The sequence below is a fragment of the Danio aesculapii genome, chromosome 21 (assembly GCF_903798145.1).
Source record: "Danio aesculapii chromosome 21, fDanAes4.1, whole genome shotgun sequence".
Classification (NCBI taxonomy): Eukaryota; Metazoa; Chordata; class Actinopteri; order Cypriniformes; family Danionidae; genus Danio; species Danio aesculapii.
This window is the reverse complement of record NC_079455.1, coordinates 17,087,758-17,104,770: the sequence shown is the minus strand read 5'-3', so window position 1 is coordinate 17,104,770 and position 17,013 is coordinate 17,087,758. Positions and strand designations below refer to the sequence as shown.

The 17,013-nt window shown below is 37.3% G+C and overlaps 1 protein-coding gene across 8 annotated transcripts in view; it reads right to left on the bottom strand.

Annotated features, from left to right (window-relative positions):
- The window catches only part of nrg2a (neuregulin 2a), a 191,144-nt gene that overhangs the window by 33,857 nt on the left and 140,274 nt on the right, over nucleotides 1-17,013 (bottom strand). For 5 of the 8 annotated variants that reach the window (XM_056446718.1, XM_056446714.1, XM_056446712.1 and 2 more), the window contains one exon: nucleotides 726-784. In XM_056446718.1, the coding sequence (XP_056302693.1) occupies nucleotides 726-784 (59 nt within the window). Of the gene's footprint in view, nucleotides 1-725; nucleotides 785-1,099; nucleotides 1,177-17,013 lie in introns of all 8 variants that reach the window. The other 3 variants (XM_056446711.1, XM_056446715.1, XM_056446716.1) reach the window with 1 other exon arrangement.

The window sequence follows — 17,013 nt, the reverse complement described above, 5'->3', positions numbered from 1 at the left end:
GTGGTAATCAGTACTGAAAATGCACAGTATCTGTAGGTATTGGTAAGTATTATATCGACAAGTACAAAGTATTGGTAAGTATTATATTGGTAAATATTAGTATTCAGTACTGTAAAGTGCAGAATATCTGTAGGTATTGGTAAGTACCGTATAAACAAGTACAAACTATTGATAGGTACTCATAAGTATTGTAACGACAAGTGCAAAATATCGGTAGGTATTGGCAAGTATTCTTTCAGCCAGTACAAATATTCAGCAAATATTTACATCTAAATTATTATTAGCAGACCCTTGACTTGTTTGTGACTAATTATATTCCAGTTGGACACTTTTAGAATGTGTTTATGGTTAGTACACTGACAGCAACTGTACTTTTGTTTTATTTGTTAAACTTGGATGCAGCATCCCAATTAGGGGTGTTTTATTGCCATTATGATTATGGCCCAGTTACAGATTAACTTAATGAACAGCATGCAATCATTCTTAAAGAAAACATGCATCATTGATTGCATTAAAAAATGTTACGTAAAATCGATCAATCAATGATGCTATGAAAAGCTCTACAAATAAAACTCATTCATTGTTAAAAAATAAAACAATATTAATTTGTTAGAACATGAAGAATGTTATTAACCATTACATAACATCATTCACAAATCACCAAGTTTAGCATGCAATCCAGACAGACAAGACCGACAGATGGACGGAAGAAGAAATGGACATACGGTAGAAACTGGCCATAACGGAGGTTTGACAGCGATCACCAGTATAGTCATTTGGACACCTGATGGAAAGAGAAAAAACCATAGAAAGATAGAGAGGTCGAGCAGAGAGAAAAAGATGCAGAAGGAGAAGAGGGTAATAGCAAGAGAGAGGGAGAGAGGGGGGGAGAAAAAGAAAGCAAAGAGAACATTAGGACAACAGCACAATTATGTACAGCAGAAACAGAGGATCCCACTGGAGGCACCACTGTGTCTATTTCAGGACAGACTTAAGCCAGCAAGCCTTGGGAGGCAGAAGGAGGTAAAGGAGAGACAGCAGTGGTAACCCAGTGACAGCCGGTCCTCTGTTTGCGGCTGTGCATCTCAAGTCAACATACTTTTATTAGGTTTGGGCATGTATAACCGCAGGGGCTCTGTCTGCAAGCACCGCGGGCCGAAGTATCCATCCGGACATCTGGGGGAAGGAGAGGTGGACAAGATGACACACATAATATACAGCAAACACACACACAGGTACCACACACTGAGGATGTTATGCACAGTGAGGTCAGCAACAACAGGTCCATATAGTCTTTTAAAGAGCAGTCTGCAGGCTTCGTTTAACGAGAGCATAGCAAAAGACATTTTTCTTAATTGCTGTGGTATTGTTTGATAAATATACAACAACTAATTTTGAAAACAGAATTGTTGTTCATTTCAGAGTTTACAGCTTTCTTTTACACTACTGGGAGAAGAAGTCTCATGTGCCCAAAAAGTCTGCATAAAAAAGAAAAAAAAAACTAATAAAGTAAAAAAATTACAATTTATAATATCTCATATGATATTATTAAAAACAATGTTAGCATTATATTGTTAACAATAGTAATATTGTATAATGTATCTGTCACGATCACCAGCGATCTAGCCTGTGCAGATCGCTGGAGAACTACACATGTGCCACTGATATGAACTACAACTCCCAACATTTTTTTGCACTCATCTCTCCTGCCACAGCTGACAATCATTCAGACACTGACACTCACCACTGAAGCTTATGATTGACTCATTACTTGGACTTTTTATACACCTCACATTCTCACACACTTAGCTGAGTTTTATTCACTGTTTGTCTGTAACATTATTAAGCATTCTCTTTGTCTAGTCTTTCCATGTTTCTTGACCCTAGCCTTGTTTCCATGTTTATGTTATTGTCGCCTGTACCAACTTTACTGCCTGTGACTCGAAATGCTCCGGAAATGTACGATGCTTTGAATCGCTGGTGTTTCAAAACAATTTAGTCACGTGCCCTGTGTGTTTCGAATCACCTTAGTCACATGACCAGGGTGTTCTGAATCATGCTTCAGTGCAGTGTTTTGAATTACTTGCCCTTCAAGTCGGCCATCTCTAGCAAAGCAAGGCTGAAAGAGTCAAAGCAAATGTGTTGAAGCTTCAAAACATTTCGAAACTCGTCTTTACAGTGACCCCTAGTGGTCATTTTTTATGTATTGCTCTGGAACAGCTTCAGAAAAGAAACAGTTAAGCAAATTGAGTTATTAAACCCCACATTGTAGAGTTGAGGTTTTAAGTGATTTAGTGAAGCAGTGAAAGTTCCTGACTAACATGCAGAGATAATGGGACTGAATACAGGGTGATACAGTTATAGATGGTATTTTTAAATGCTTTGTTCATGTATCTTGTTTTGTTTTAACATTGGTCTGACATCCGAAATAACACTTTGTGAATAAATATGTGTTGTTTTGGTCATAAAAAAAGTAACATTATTAAAACGCATAAACTCATAGTTTCAGAGATTTTGCACAAGCCGGGATTCGAACTTGGGCCATTTGCACCACAGTTACTCGGTGCACACACACGGCCAACTATAGGCTACATGAGGGTTTATTGCCCCTCGACCCTGTTAGTCATACACAGATTTTCCAGGTCTCAAAACGCTTCTGAAATGACCAATGCTTTGAATCGCTGTAGTCATGTGACCTGGTGTTTCAAAACACTTTAGTCACATGATCTGGGTGTTTCAGATCATGCTTCGGTGTAGTGTTTCAAAACCCTTGTGCTAAGGGCTCTCGACACTGTGTTGAAACGTCAGTTTTACATCAGCCATCCTTAGCTACTGTTTGTACCTGTTGATCATTGCCTGTCTGACCATTCTCTGTTTAATAAACTGCACATAGATCCTCATCTCAGTTGCCAGACTCAATCAGTATTATTAATAATCAGCGTATTATTATTGTTAACATTAAAAGTTTTAGTTATGTTAAAAACAGCACAGCACAATTGGCAAGATACATTCTCAGAAAACAAATGAGATTAATATTGTTGTTTGATTGTTTTTCCAATAAAAATATATCATAAAAAATAAAAAGCCAGCCTCGCATCTCCAATATGGTCGCCTGAATATGACATGGCTCTCATTCATGGATTTGATTGGCCAATTATGCTTATTCATGTTATTCCAGTAAACAAATTATGGCTCATCAGTGTGTAATGAGTGCAGGGGGGGCAATGTTTTCACAGTGTTAATTCCTCTAACTCAGTAACCGCTCTAGTCAGCTATCACTGATGAATGGCCACCTTCAATCTGCAGGACAAACACAAACCGTGAGCAAGTGTTATCTTCTGTCACCAGCTTTTCTGTTAAATGCCGCTTCACAATTTAGACCGCGAGAGGCAGGAGTGAACCTTGGATCGAACATCATCTGTTTTTCTTCCTATGTTATGCTTTTTTTAAAAAATATTACATTGCTTGCTATGTGCAATGTGGTTCTGTGTGAATGTACAAGTTCTGCAAAGTTGTGAGCATGATAAATAAAAAAAATTTAAAAAAAGAATCCATTATACCCAAATCAGTTTATGTTATTTTGGCAACATCTATTTTGATCCATAAACACTTTAATTGTCACACATCATGTTGAGCAGAAGAACAAATTGAGACAAAACCATTATTGTAGCATGACAAATGTCCTCCAACTGGTTATATTCTAAAGCCAATCTATAGTCCTGCCAAGTCATGCTTATGATGGAAGTTTAGGATGATCAGCTAGTTGTTTTTTACTTTTATTTATTTAGTAGATGCCTTTTATTTATTTAGCAGATGCCTTTATCTATCTATGCCTAAATTAAAAATTATGATAAAGAAAGCACTTCAAAACCCCACAGAGCAACAATATATAGATGATATGACAAGTCATTCATTCATTCATTCATTCATTCATTCATTTTCTTTTCGGCTTAGTCCCTTTATTAATCCGGGGTTGCCACAGCGGAATGAACCGCCAACTTATCCAGCATATGTTTTACGCAGCGGATGCCCTTCCAGCTGCAACCCATCTCTGGGAAACATCCATACACTCTCATACACTACGGACAATTTAGCCTAGCCAATTTACCTGTACCACATGTCTTTGGACTGTGGGGGAAACCGAAGTACCCGGAGGAAACACACTCGAACGCAGGGAGAACATGCAAACTCCACACAGAAACGCCAACTGACCCAGCCGAGGCTCGAACCAGCGTTGCTATGACAAGTCAGCTTAGAAATTTTTTTCAGTTATTATTTTTGACACTTTGTAATAAAGTGTCTGGTGCATATGGAGAGGATTCCTCTGATGTTTTATCATCGAATTAGGCTCATATAGATAATATTGACTGGCTGACTTTCGTTCAACTTTAAAACACAAAAGATTTCATTAATATCTTTCAATATCCTTTGGGATTCATGAACAAAAGTGTTTTGTGGAACAACAAGAGAGAGACTATTAATTTGTAAATATATTTCCATTTTAAGATCCTAAGAAAGATCATTTGCTCGGGAGGCAAATTACTGCAAGATATCAATCTTTGTTTCAGTGAATATGACCGCATTTTATTTAGCGTTAAGCCTAAATCTAACAACACTGAGCGAGATTTATACTCAAGGCAGTTCGTTGTGGGTGCACGTAAGTACAGGGCACCTGTAAAAGTCAGAAAAATCCCTTATGGCTGTCTTTTGAAGTAGGATGTGAGGCATTATGCATGACACAATACATGCAGCACACACACGAAGCAGTTGCTGAGTTTATAGAGTGTAAAATGAGCCAAGGTTCAAGCCGTAACCTTTTCACTGCACTTCTACAGAGCCATGACACCGCCTGGCACGCTGTAAAACACTGTAATGTTAAAGTCCCCCTGAAATCAAATAGTTTCCATTTTTTTGGACATCAGTATCAACGTGTTAGTCTTAAGCTTATCTATAAGCTTTGGAGTGCTCCAAAATTTGCAGTCAGAAGATCAACAGTAAGATCAACAATTCTTTAGGCCATCTTCTGATCAATTAAATGCTCACTAGTGTCTGAAGTGCCCCCCCTTCAAGATGTGACTGAAATCGGTTACTCGTTCACATGTAATAAGTATTCATACCAAGAGTTCACCTAAATTATACAGGCAAAACACTATTCATACTAGTGTAAAGTTGGGTTCACAACAAATACAGAATTAAGTATTAGTGAGTAAATGACATACAAACTCAATGCAGACACAAATTGAGCTGAATTATAACCACATGGCAAGAATGACGCTTCAAAAGCGTCTAAATAATTGAACGGGGAAAAACATCCTGTGAGTAAAGTAAAGCTAGTGGTTTGGTACTCCGTTTTGGTGTGAAACCAAAATAAGTATGATTTCCTCACCCGTTTTGAATGTTATCACTTGATTAAATGGGCGTAATCAGTGGTTATGGATAGATATGGGCCAGTAGGGGCCTTCTAATCATAATCATCCATCTAAATGGTTAATCAGCTATACTAATAGAGAAGACTCCCAATCCAGATGTGTTTTTACATTAATGTGACGGTTGGGTTTAGGGTTGGGGTTGGCGCTGGTTCAAGCCTCAGTTGGCGTTTCTGTCTCCGGGAGCTCTGGTTTCCCCCACAGTCCAAATACATGCGGTACAGGTGAATTGGCTAGGCTAAATTGTCCGTAGTGTAGATGGGTTGCAGCTGGAAGGGTATCCGCTGCGTAAAACATGTGCTTGGCGGTTCATTCCACTGTGGCAACCCCGGAATAATAAAGGGACTGAGCCGAAAAGAAAATGAATGAATGAATGAATAAATAATTCCTGTTCACTTCCATATCTATCAGCTGATAAGCACTGATAAAACCCATTCAATCGAGTGATGACATCTGAATCGGCTGGATTTACTTTGGGGTAAAAGTACTCTAGCTTGCATTAGTGTTACGTGAATTACCATAGTGTGAACACACATAAGCGGTGTCGAAAATTGCATTGAATTTAAAATGACTTTATGACCATTAGAAAAGGAGGTATGAATGAAATTCGGACGTACTACTGACGTACTATCTGCCATTTATCATTATTACATGATCTATGGGATAGTGAAGTGTCTATTGGATGCACACTATAAATATCGCCGGATGTAGTAAATCAACCAGGTAGTTCTTGCCTTCTGTTTTTTGAATACTCTGCATTCAGACATACTACTAAACTCTCATACTGTTTTTTCAACATACTATATAGTAGGGAAGTGTGTGATTTCAAATGCACCAAGGGTATGCTCGTGTCCAGAGACATGCCAGCACAATGTGAATCCTACGAAGAAGCTAGTACAGACCACAAAACATATTAGACCCATTTGAATAACACTAAAGTCTGTATTTTAAAGTTGTTGGACTTAGTATTGCTATTATAGACGGTGGTTGTCATCTGTCAGATATGCTTTAGTGATATAAACGAAATGCTATTGGCTGATTTTAAAAAGGGAGGAGCTATTTGATATGCCCTGCCTTGTATTCTTGTTTCAGGTGAAATTACATCACACCTTGATCAAAGCTGCGCATTTCAAGGTATTTCAGGGGACCTTTAACTAGAGACTTGGGGAATATAGATAGATGGTGAGACCACAAGCTGTTGTAGTCTTTAGAGGAGCACAAGATAGAGAAACACTGAAAGTCCGGAGCACAGACTTGCTTTAAGTAACATGTAAGGGATTGTGGGGTCAGAGGTCTTGGAAACAATACTCCATGTGCCGGTAAAGGCAAGAGGATCATAGTGGTGTGCGAGCACATGTGTGTCTCTCAGGATTTTAACTCCTTGGCTTCATTCCTTCCGTCAAATGAAGAATGTTATGTCTGTCTATGTTCATTGTGAATGATTTCCGACTTGTCTCTTTACCTTGAACAAATGTGCTAATGTGGTAATAATTTCAGGTTGGGTGAAGTTTTAATTTCTTCTGCTAGTCAAAAATGTTGAATTTGTGTTAATCATAAAAAAGGTAAAATACAAATAGAGCATGTGTTTTCACAAAAACCCAATCTTATAAAAATATGAATAAATTATATAAAAATGGAATACATTCCTTCCCTGTTTTAAGTTTAAGTTTAGTAAATTAAAATATCAAAAAGTTATAATTACTACTACAAACTACACAAAAATACATAAAAATAATACAAATTGCTGAGCAAATGAAAGTTTAAAATATAAAAATTATGTAAATGTAATTATATCATTCCTAAATCACTCAATTTGATCAAAAATTGGTTAAACTGTTGATAGCTTTTGCTTGTTTTTCTTGTTTTAATTAAAAAACATTACAGTCTGACACCTTCTCTATTCTCCCACACTCTTTTGCATCTTTAGATGATTCTTTTTTTCTTTAGCTGAGTTCTGTTTTCTCTACTATTTTCCTCATCTAACCCCTCGAGTGCCCCGTCTTCAGCTTTGAGCATGCATTTTTCACTCTTTGTCTCTGGCAGTGGAAGCTGACAGACTTTCTTTAACAAAATCTACAAAGGCAGAGAAAGAGACATAGAAAGAGTGATTTTATTATTTTTTTTTGCCAGAACTGGACTGTAGAAATAAACCTGAAGAAGATAAACATCACGATATTCCAAACAAACCTCAATGTCAGGAACACAGATATCAGTTCCAAGAACCCACCTCCAGCTGGTCAACCAAAGAGTGTGTGTGTGCACGTATGTGTGTGTGTGTGTGTGTGTGTGTGTGTGTGCGTGTGTGTGTGTGTGTGTATGTGTATATACATACATACATGCATAAATGAATATATATATCATTTCAATTGTTTTATTTTATTAAAAAATGTAAAAACTTTAAAGAATTTTTTTTAACACATTATAAAATGTATAAAACATTCTAACATATTTTATATTTGTGGCATTTTCAAGAGACGTATCAGATAATAAGAGCTGTTTAAGTTAACAACAGACCTTATATTTAAGTTCAGTAAACTGTATAACAGAAAGAACTGCAAACAAAATAAAACGAAACCCTAAAAATAGCTCCATCGGCCTGCTAGTTAAAACATCTTCTAATCCTGTTTTAAACACACATCCGTCTTTAACCAGAACCCTGGATCAGTCATACATAAATATTAACCATATGACTAAAAGAGCTGAAATGCATACCACACATACATAAGCTGAATTTTGTCACTAAACGTAGTTTATCTATTCAGTTCAGACTGATTATTCTACATTTACTCCCCTTCAAGTACTTACCAACTCTTAATGGGGTTCTTTCTACTGTTGAACACAAAATGAGGTATTTTGTAGAATGTTCACATAAGGAAAAAAATACTATTGAAGTCAATGAGGTCAACTATGGAAGTCTACCATTTTTTCAACATTCATTCATTAATTTTCCTTCAGCTTAGTCTCTACTTCAGAGGTTGCCACAGCGGAATGAACCGTCAACTATTCTGGCATATGTTTTACACAGCGGATGTCCATCCAGCTGCAACCCAGTACTGGGAAACACCCATACACACTCATTCACACACTCATACACTACAGAGAATATAGTTTAATTCACCTATAGAGCAACTTGAGGAAACCCATGCTAACATGAGGAGAACATGCAAACTCCACACAGATATGCCAACTGGCCCAGTTGGAACTCAAACCAGTGACCTTCTCGATGTGAGGTGACAGTGCTAACCACTGAACCACCGTGCCGCTCGTTTTACAACAATATTCTTGAAAATATTTTAGATTGTGTAGTTATTTATTTAATAGTAAAAACACAACATGTCTGGAACAAGCGGAAGGTGAGCAGAGCAAATTGTGACAGAATTGACATTAATAGGTGAACTGGCATTTTAAGGCAAAACTCTGCAGGCAAAATCCCTTTTCTGCGATTGACAAGTCTTAAATATTGGGCTTGGATATCATTGATTTTATTTTCAGTCTAATGGAAAGAACATCCAAAACACACCTTTTAAGTGTTACTTTTACATTTTTATCAGTAGATTTCAATGACTAAAAAATCAGTAGATTTTCAATTACTGTTTCTTTCTGCTGAACTGAGACATGCATTCTACTTCAACTGAACATATACCAGATTCATATTCATTTTAATTCATGTCTGTTTTCTGAGGTTTTACCAAGGATTTTGCTTATACATTTTTTTTTTACGAAAGATTTCATTCATACATAATTTGCCTGTTTATACAACATTACTCAACATTTATTCAAAATGGTGAAAACGTTTCATTTCTGTCTGTTTATATTTTCAGAATTATGTGATGAGTGATGAAAAGCGATTCACAAAACCCCCTCTTTAAAATCCTTTGGCTCTATGGGGCCGTTAACATATCACATCTAAAAACACATGAGTAAAATACAGGTGAGGTGTTCCTCATCCCAATTGTATATGTGCTCATAAACTGCTGTAGCTCTGATACACGAGAAAATTAAAATGCGCTTCAGTATTTCAACCCAATCTCATGGGAAAATGTAACTAATTTACTTATACGGCTAAATCGTACAAATTCAAGTGATTTAATTTAGAAAACTAATGTTGTGATGTTTTCAACTGCGATGTATCAAGCTGGGAAAATGTTTACATGTCACTCTCTATTTTGAATAACACACTTGAGCATGCAGAATATTTGATGTGTGAACGGTCCCTAATATTTAAAAAAATATATAATAATCAAGAAATTAATTTGCCTTAAAATTAAAATTGCCTTAAATGGTAAAGCTGCAATAAGTCACGTGATAAGATACAAAAAAGCAAGAAGAGCAACAATTTAAGCTTTCTTCTGCATGCTATTGCCCTGTTTCAGGTCACTGTAACTCTGTAAACTGAGAGCACCAATCCTAAAGGAGTTTGTTCTGACCCAGAAGCCTTTGCTTTACTGAATCTGTCTGAATGAATCAACCGATGTCAAATTTATCCTGCACAAATGTCATACCTAAACAACACTCTCATGGAAACACAGCCTGATCTCTTGATCTTCATTGTGTTGCATAATGAAGGATGCATCTGGTCTGAAGAGAAGCACCGCTGTTATAAAACACACTTTCCAAGCAGCTGTTTTCATGCACTAATATTTGGAAAGTTTAATGGCGCTTTCCACGAATGGAGTACACAAAGGGGCCTGGAGCTCCTAAAAGAATCAAACTCTCATTTTTTTTTTAACAAGTGGTCAGTGAAAAGAGGCACTTTAACTTGTTGATCGTCAACCTCACGAGGTCACACTAACTTTTATATCAGAGTTTATTTCTCTATTTTTCCATTTTGCCTGTCAACAAAAATTGGGACATTAAATTTACAACTTATTGTCCAGATTTGAGGAGTTCAAAATAAAAATGATTTTTTTTTTAAAATAATTTAAGAATGAGCTTAATTTAATGCTGTCAATAAAACTACATCTGTTAAATACTGTATGTGATAAGTAGATTATTTATACATGTGACAGAGTACAAATATTATTATTTTATTATTTATCAGTATAATTATAGCTCATTTATAACTGTTTAGGAGTCCAAACTATGCTCTACCAGAGTTCCAAAAAAGTAAAGAATATTACTAAATATTTTAGAGAATATATTTTTAAATATTACACAGGGGCATGACAGTGGCACAGTGGATAGTGCTCTTGCCTCACAGCAGGAAGGGCGCTGGTTCGAGCCTTGGCTGAGTCAGTTGGCATTTCTGTGTGGAGTTTGCATGTTGTTGGCGTGGGTTTCCTCCGGGTGCTCTGGTTTCCCCCACAGTCCAAAGACATGCGCTATAGGTGAATTATGTAAGCTAAATTGTGTGTGAATGGATGTGTATGGGTGTTTCCCAGTGATCGAGTAAAGGAGGTCAAGCCTTCTCATTTATGGCTCCTAAACTCTGGCATAGCCTTCCTGATAATGTCCGAAGTCAGATAATGTCCCAATTCAGAACTAGATTAAAGACCTATCTTTTTAGTAAAGTATATACTCAGTGCATCACTTAGCGGTATGATACATGAATGTGCCCCACGCAGGTTTTTGCATCTTGTTTATATACACTATGAACAGCAGCTACGCTAATTATTCTCTTTATTCTCTATTTCCACCTGGGGATACTCTTTCCGAGGCCTTCAGACTATACAGCGCCACTGCTTTGATCCAAGACCAGCGACGAGATGATCCCAAGGTTTCCATATCCTGGACCAGGCAGTATCCTGAGCAGATGCTGTGGTGGTCACGAAGGAGTGGAGAGCATGAGACAGATTCTTGTGACGCTCCAGGGACATATGAGTCTTCGCTGAGGCCAGCTTCCAGCCTCCGGTGCCTAGACTGCAGCTCTGCACAAGACGTTTGGCCAGTGGAGAAATGGTCGTGTCCAACATAGCCTGGTTTCTCTCAAGGTTTTTTATTTTCTTCACTTTAGCCAATTGATGAAGTTTTTTCCTTGCCGCTGTCACCACTGGCTTGCATGGTTCGGCATCTGTAGAGCTGCGCATCGATGGATTACTCTTCAATGTTTGGACTCTCAGTAGTAAATATTAAACCACACTGAACTGAGCTAAACTGAACTCAACTTAAACACTAAAAACTGAACTACGCTGTTTCAATTTACTATGATCTTCTATGTGAAGCTGCTTTGACACAATCTACATTGTAAAAGCGCTATAAAAATAAAGGTGAATTGAATTGAATTGATGGGTTGCAGCTGAAAGGGCATGCACTGCGAAAAACACATGCTGGATAAGCTGGCGGTTCATTCTGCTGTGGTGACCCCAGATTAATAAAGGGACTTAGCCGAAAAAAGAAAATAAATGAATGAATGAATATACTGTAACACAGATAAATAATATTTATGTTCAATAAATCTACTTAATGGTTAGCACTGTTGCCTCACAGCAAGAAGGTAACTGGTTCAAGTCCCAGCTGGGTCATTGGTTTTTGACAGGTGAATTGAATAAACTAAATTGGCTGTAGTGTATGTGTGTGAATTAGTGTGTATGGACTCTCAGTATTGGTTTCAGCTGGAAGGGCATCTGCTGTGTAAAACATATGCTGGATAAGTTGGCAGTTCATTCTGGAGGGGCGACCCCTGATGAATAAAGGGACTGAGCCGAAGGAGAATTAATGAATGAAAACCAGTAAGAAGTATTTAATGTACATTACATTGATGTACAATATCAGGTCACAATTCAACAGTTTATATCAACATGTAAACATTGTGTGATTTTAATTAAATGCTGAATACAATAGAGATGGTCAAAACCTCTGAGATTAATTTCTTCATCAATTAAATGTAAAAAATAATCAAATACAAATAATAACACTGTAAAACTACTCAACTGTAAAGTATTACAGAATAAGTATGAATAGTGGTCATTTCTGAAATAATGTTGTCTATATAATAATAATAAGTCATATTAAAATAACAATAGCTGGTGATTTGTTGTTATTACATGATAATAAGTCTTAGATTTGACAATATTATACAGAAAACAATAAAAATAATGCTGTGATCTTGTTTATCTATAGCTGATTACAAATGGCAGATTTTTACAAGCAAATTGGCCTATTCGGATATGGATTTTTTCTAATTCTTAAACCTTTTTACTCTTAATACTTATTTATTTATTTTTTTACAAATGAAATATACATTTGACAATTTGAAAATCTTTTCCCAGTGATAGGTTGCAGCTGGAAGGGCATCCACTGCGTAAAATATATGCTAGATAAGTTGGCGGTTCATTCTGTTGTGGCAACCCCTGATTTATAAAGGGACTAAGTCAAAAAGAAAATGAATTAAGTAAACTAAATTAATCATTTGACCTTAGCTTAGTGAAATTATGCGACACAAAACGTTAAAATGGTCTGGTACGATAAATTAATGTATTCATGGATCGATTCTTTGATTTTTGAAATGCACTGCGATTCTTTCTGGAATAAAATTTGAGATGGCTTTTAATAGCAGATGGCACTCTGGACTAATTTTTAATCCTACACTCTTAGTGATCATGCTTGTGCTTTTGATCATGATTTTGGCCACTCGATCAGTGCATCTTCCTTGGTGAGTTCATTTGTTTCTATGTTTCTAATTTACTTAGCTGGTATTAATCTTAGGCCTGCATTTAGCAATAATTTCAGGGGTCATGAAAAACCAGCACCGAAAACCACTCGCACCTCAGTCTGCGGGCCTTCAGCGCTGACCCGTGAGTCTCCTCGGTCTTACTCCTATGTAAACATGCTAGAGCTGCAGCCCATAAAGTACCCCTCCTCACCAAACCATCCCAGCAAGAAAACAATTACAGCCTGGGTCATTTACTACCTCTTCACGGCATATGTGTGCATTTCAGAGACAACCGGGCAGGCATAAATATGAGGTGGCTTGTATGGCCAGAGTGTAATTCCTATGGAAGTCAGGCCTAGATTGAATGAGATGGCTTTGGGGCCACAATTCCCAGCAGGCCTTGACTGCATTATCTGACTTTTCTGGCCCCGTGCCTCACCCGTGAGTGAATTAGCCGCAGCAATTGAGTTATTGCTCCTTCCAATTTGTACACAACTTATTGAACGGCTGTTGCAGACATGTCCTGGATGCTTGCAAACAGAGCAGCTTTCCAGACGCGCACACACACGCATCTTTGCTTTTGTGAATTTGGTGGGGAGGGCGTGGGGAGGGGGGGCATTGGATAGGTTTAATGGGTCTACAAACTTTATTTTATAACCACCCTGTATACCAACCCTAGCCCTAACAGGAACATTGTGCACTTTTACGCTCTCAAAACAATACATAACTTAATAAAACTCATTGTATGATTCATATGCTTTTGACAAATGAGCACACAGGGCAATGTCCTCATAAGTCACATTGTCCTTGTAATACCTGCATTATACCGACACAAATGTGAGTGCTTACAGGCCTGTTTACACATGGTCACTTCATGAATTTTCTATAATCATATAGCCATCGGATTAGTCAAAATCTGTTTACATTGTACCATATAAATGTCCGATCTTCAAATCTTGAGCTGCTGTATATACAAATTTAAAGTCACAATGAAATGGAATTGAAGATCCTTTTTTATTGTGACGTACAATACATCCACTTGAAACAATCCCAAATTGATAAAGTAATGCACGGCGGTGCTTGATTTCATCTTTGGGAACCAATTGGATTGTTGAAAGACAGGCGCTGCTAACAATAGACATTGACGAATGGACAAATTCAGAATAGAAATAAGACACCCACTGATATGGCTGCGCTAAAGAAATTCCATGTGACTAGGAGGTGAACAAAGCTTTGGGTTTTGATTAAAGTTGATGAGAGCAAATGATTTTTTACAAAATAATGAAGTGCACAGATTCATTGTTTATAATTAGAACTACTACTGTATATATATACAAAAATGTTTCTAATTTAAATAATTCTAATGGTAACTTTAAGTAGGTTGTCCACCATATTTTATTCAATTATTCAAATATTTTTAACCTTCCTGTCGTGTTCGGGTCAAATCTGACCGGTTTACAACTTAAAGGGCACCTATGGTAAAAAATATGTTTGGACAGACATATGTGCATGTATGGTGTATAGACTGTCATATTGGGGTGATATAAGCACACCCAGTGCTTTTTTTTCAATTTAACAACATAAAAAACGGTGGACCAATTGGAGCGATTTTCACACCGACCGCAACTTTACGTAGGAGAGCGGTCCCCCTGCCCACCAATATTGATTGACAGGCGCGTCATCATATCCTCAGTTTGTTGATTCACGTCCGCCATTTCCAGCGTGAGTCGAAGCGATATCCTTAAAGGAACACCCTAGCTCTATTTTTAGATGCAAGGCTCATTGGGCTCAACACAAGAGCAATATTCTCCACATTATCGATCTAATCGGAATTATTGGTTGTATCTTTAGGTAGGGTTTGCAAACATGTGTCCTTCTCATTGAGTCTTCCTTATACTTCAGCCGTTTGCATTTCTCGCGATCCCAGAAGCTCCCTGTGATCTTAACTAGCATGTGTTTTAGAATTCTAAACATAGGTTTCTATCAGGGTACACTCAAGTCGACGGCTGGGCGCCGCGAACCGCTGCAGAAACCTATGTTTAGAATTCAAAAATGCGTGGCGCGACGATTCGGGACACTTCATGTCTCTGCCGTGCCACAGAGAGTGTCAGGTGTGCCGTGTCGCGGCTTCGAGCGGCGCATCCGGTGCCTCAGTACGACTGAATGCTGATCCTCTCCTCCTCCTTTCAATCTGCCTGTCTGTGTTGCAAACACAGAGCGGGTCATGGCCCTGCCCCCTTGTTACATTGGGCGGGAAGCCGAAACTAGTCTACATGTGAAGCAACACACCCCTAAATCAGTGAACTGTGGACACGCCCCCAACATGACACTTTTTAACACATTATAATAAAAAATCTGAATTGTGTTTTAAACTGAACCTAAACTGACACACTTAGAAGAACCATAATATTAATATTAAATTATAAAAAAAGGTAAACTATGTGCCCTTTAAAACACTCATAAATATTGCGTTTTAAATCATTTATTTAGCGAATTAGATATATAGCTTATGTTTCTTTAACCCTCGTGTTGTGTTCCAATATTGCGCAGCCCGAAGGGATATGTTCATATATAAATAACGTAACTATTAACAACTTTCTAGCTGTTCACAGTATTTTCCGAATAACAGAGTGGTTAAAAAGATGTACAAAATCCTCTCTGTAAAGACAAGCCAGATTTCTGTGATAGAGAAGTGCATATTTCATTAAATAATGCCTTTCTAACTTAAATATCATTTTAGAAAACACGTGGAAAAGGTTTCCAACTCTTAATATAGTGAATAAGTAGGGATTGTATGGTCTTAACTATTATATAATAGTTTTACATATCTACTATCCATATCCACCTGCAGCATCTCGCCTAAAGACCCATCGCATAAATAGTTGGACTCACAAACACAAACTCATTTTGTCGTTTGTCATCTCGCCCTTTCGCGGCTACTTGGATTTGTTTTGATGATGCGGCCGAAAATATTTCTTTCGGCCCATAACAAGATGTCCTCAAGCGTCGGCATCCTTTTCCCCCCTGTGATTGAAATGTAAGCAAACGGACTTATTTACCTTGTGTGTGGCCTCTGGCTCTCGTAAATATTTGCTCCAGCACTAAACCAGCACGACATGGCATTTCACAATGGTTTGATGCACATCGCTCCAGCACGCTAAACGTGGGCTGCCAGAGCGAGACCAGAGGCCTTGTTTTTTTAGTGTTTTGTTGTTGTTTTTTTCAATTCCCCAAAAACATCACAGTCGTATCGCACTTATTAACATCTGCACAACTGAACCAACCCAACATGACTGAAGATAGCGCTCCAGATGGACAGAAAAAAGACAGCGAGAGTTTCAATAGAAAATGATGGAGTTGATTGAGGTCATTTGGACACTGCTGAAAAGAAATGAGGAACTCCAAGGACTTGGGATTATTACTTCACTTACCGTGCCGTTTTCTTAATATTTCACTTAGAAACATTATAAAGAACAGGAGGAGGAAATTTATATTAGAATATCACTGGATGAAGGGGCGTTTCTTTGATTATGGGTTTAACTGTGTCCTTGTGGTTGATTTGTAGATATTTGATTGTCAACATTAGGTCCACACGGAATCTGCGTGCACAGAAATCCACAGATTTCTGCATATTTTTAGCCAATCAATGAGTTTATTTGTGATACTTTTGTAAATGTGTGTACATTTAAATTTATTCATTTTTTTATATTAATTTCAGTAATATTATAGACTAATATGAAACTGTTCATTTGATTTATTTACAATACAGTTTGTAAAGTAACATGTTCTGTCTTTTAGTAGATATATTATATGAGAAACTTGCTTTGTTTTCCAAATAAATGGATCTAATCGGATTTTCATTGTAAATATTAAATAAAAGTTAAAAACATAAGCTTTTTTATTTAATTTATTACGTTTTTATGATTTTATTATTTATTAAGTTACGATAATCCCAAAATTAATTAGCATAAATCCCCATATTTTGTTTTACAAAAT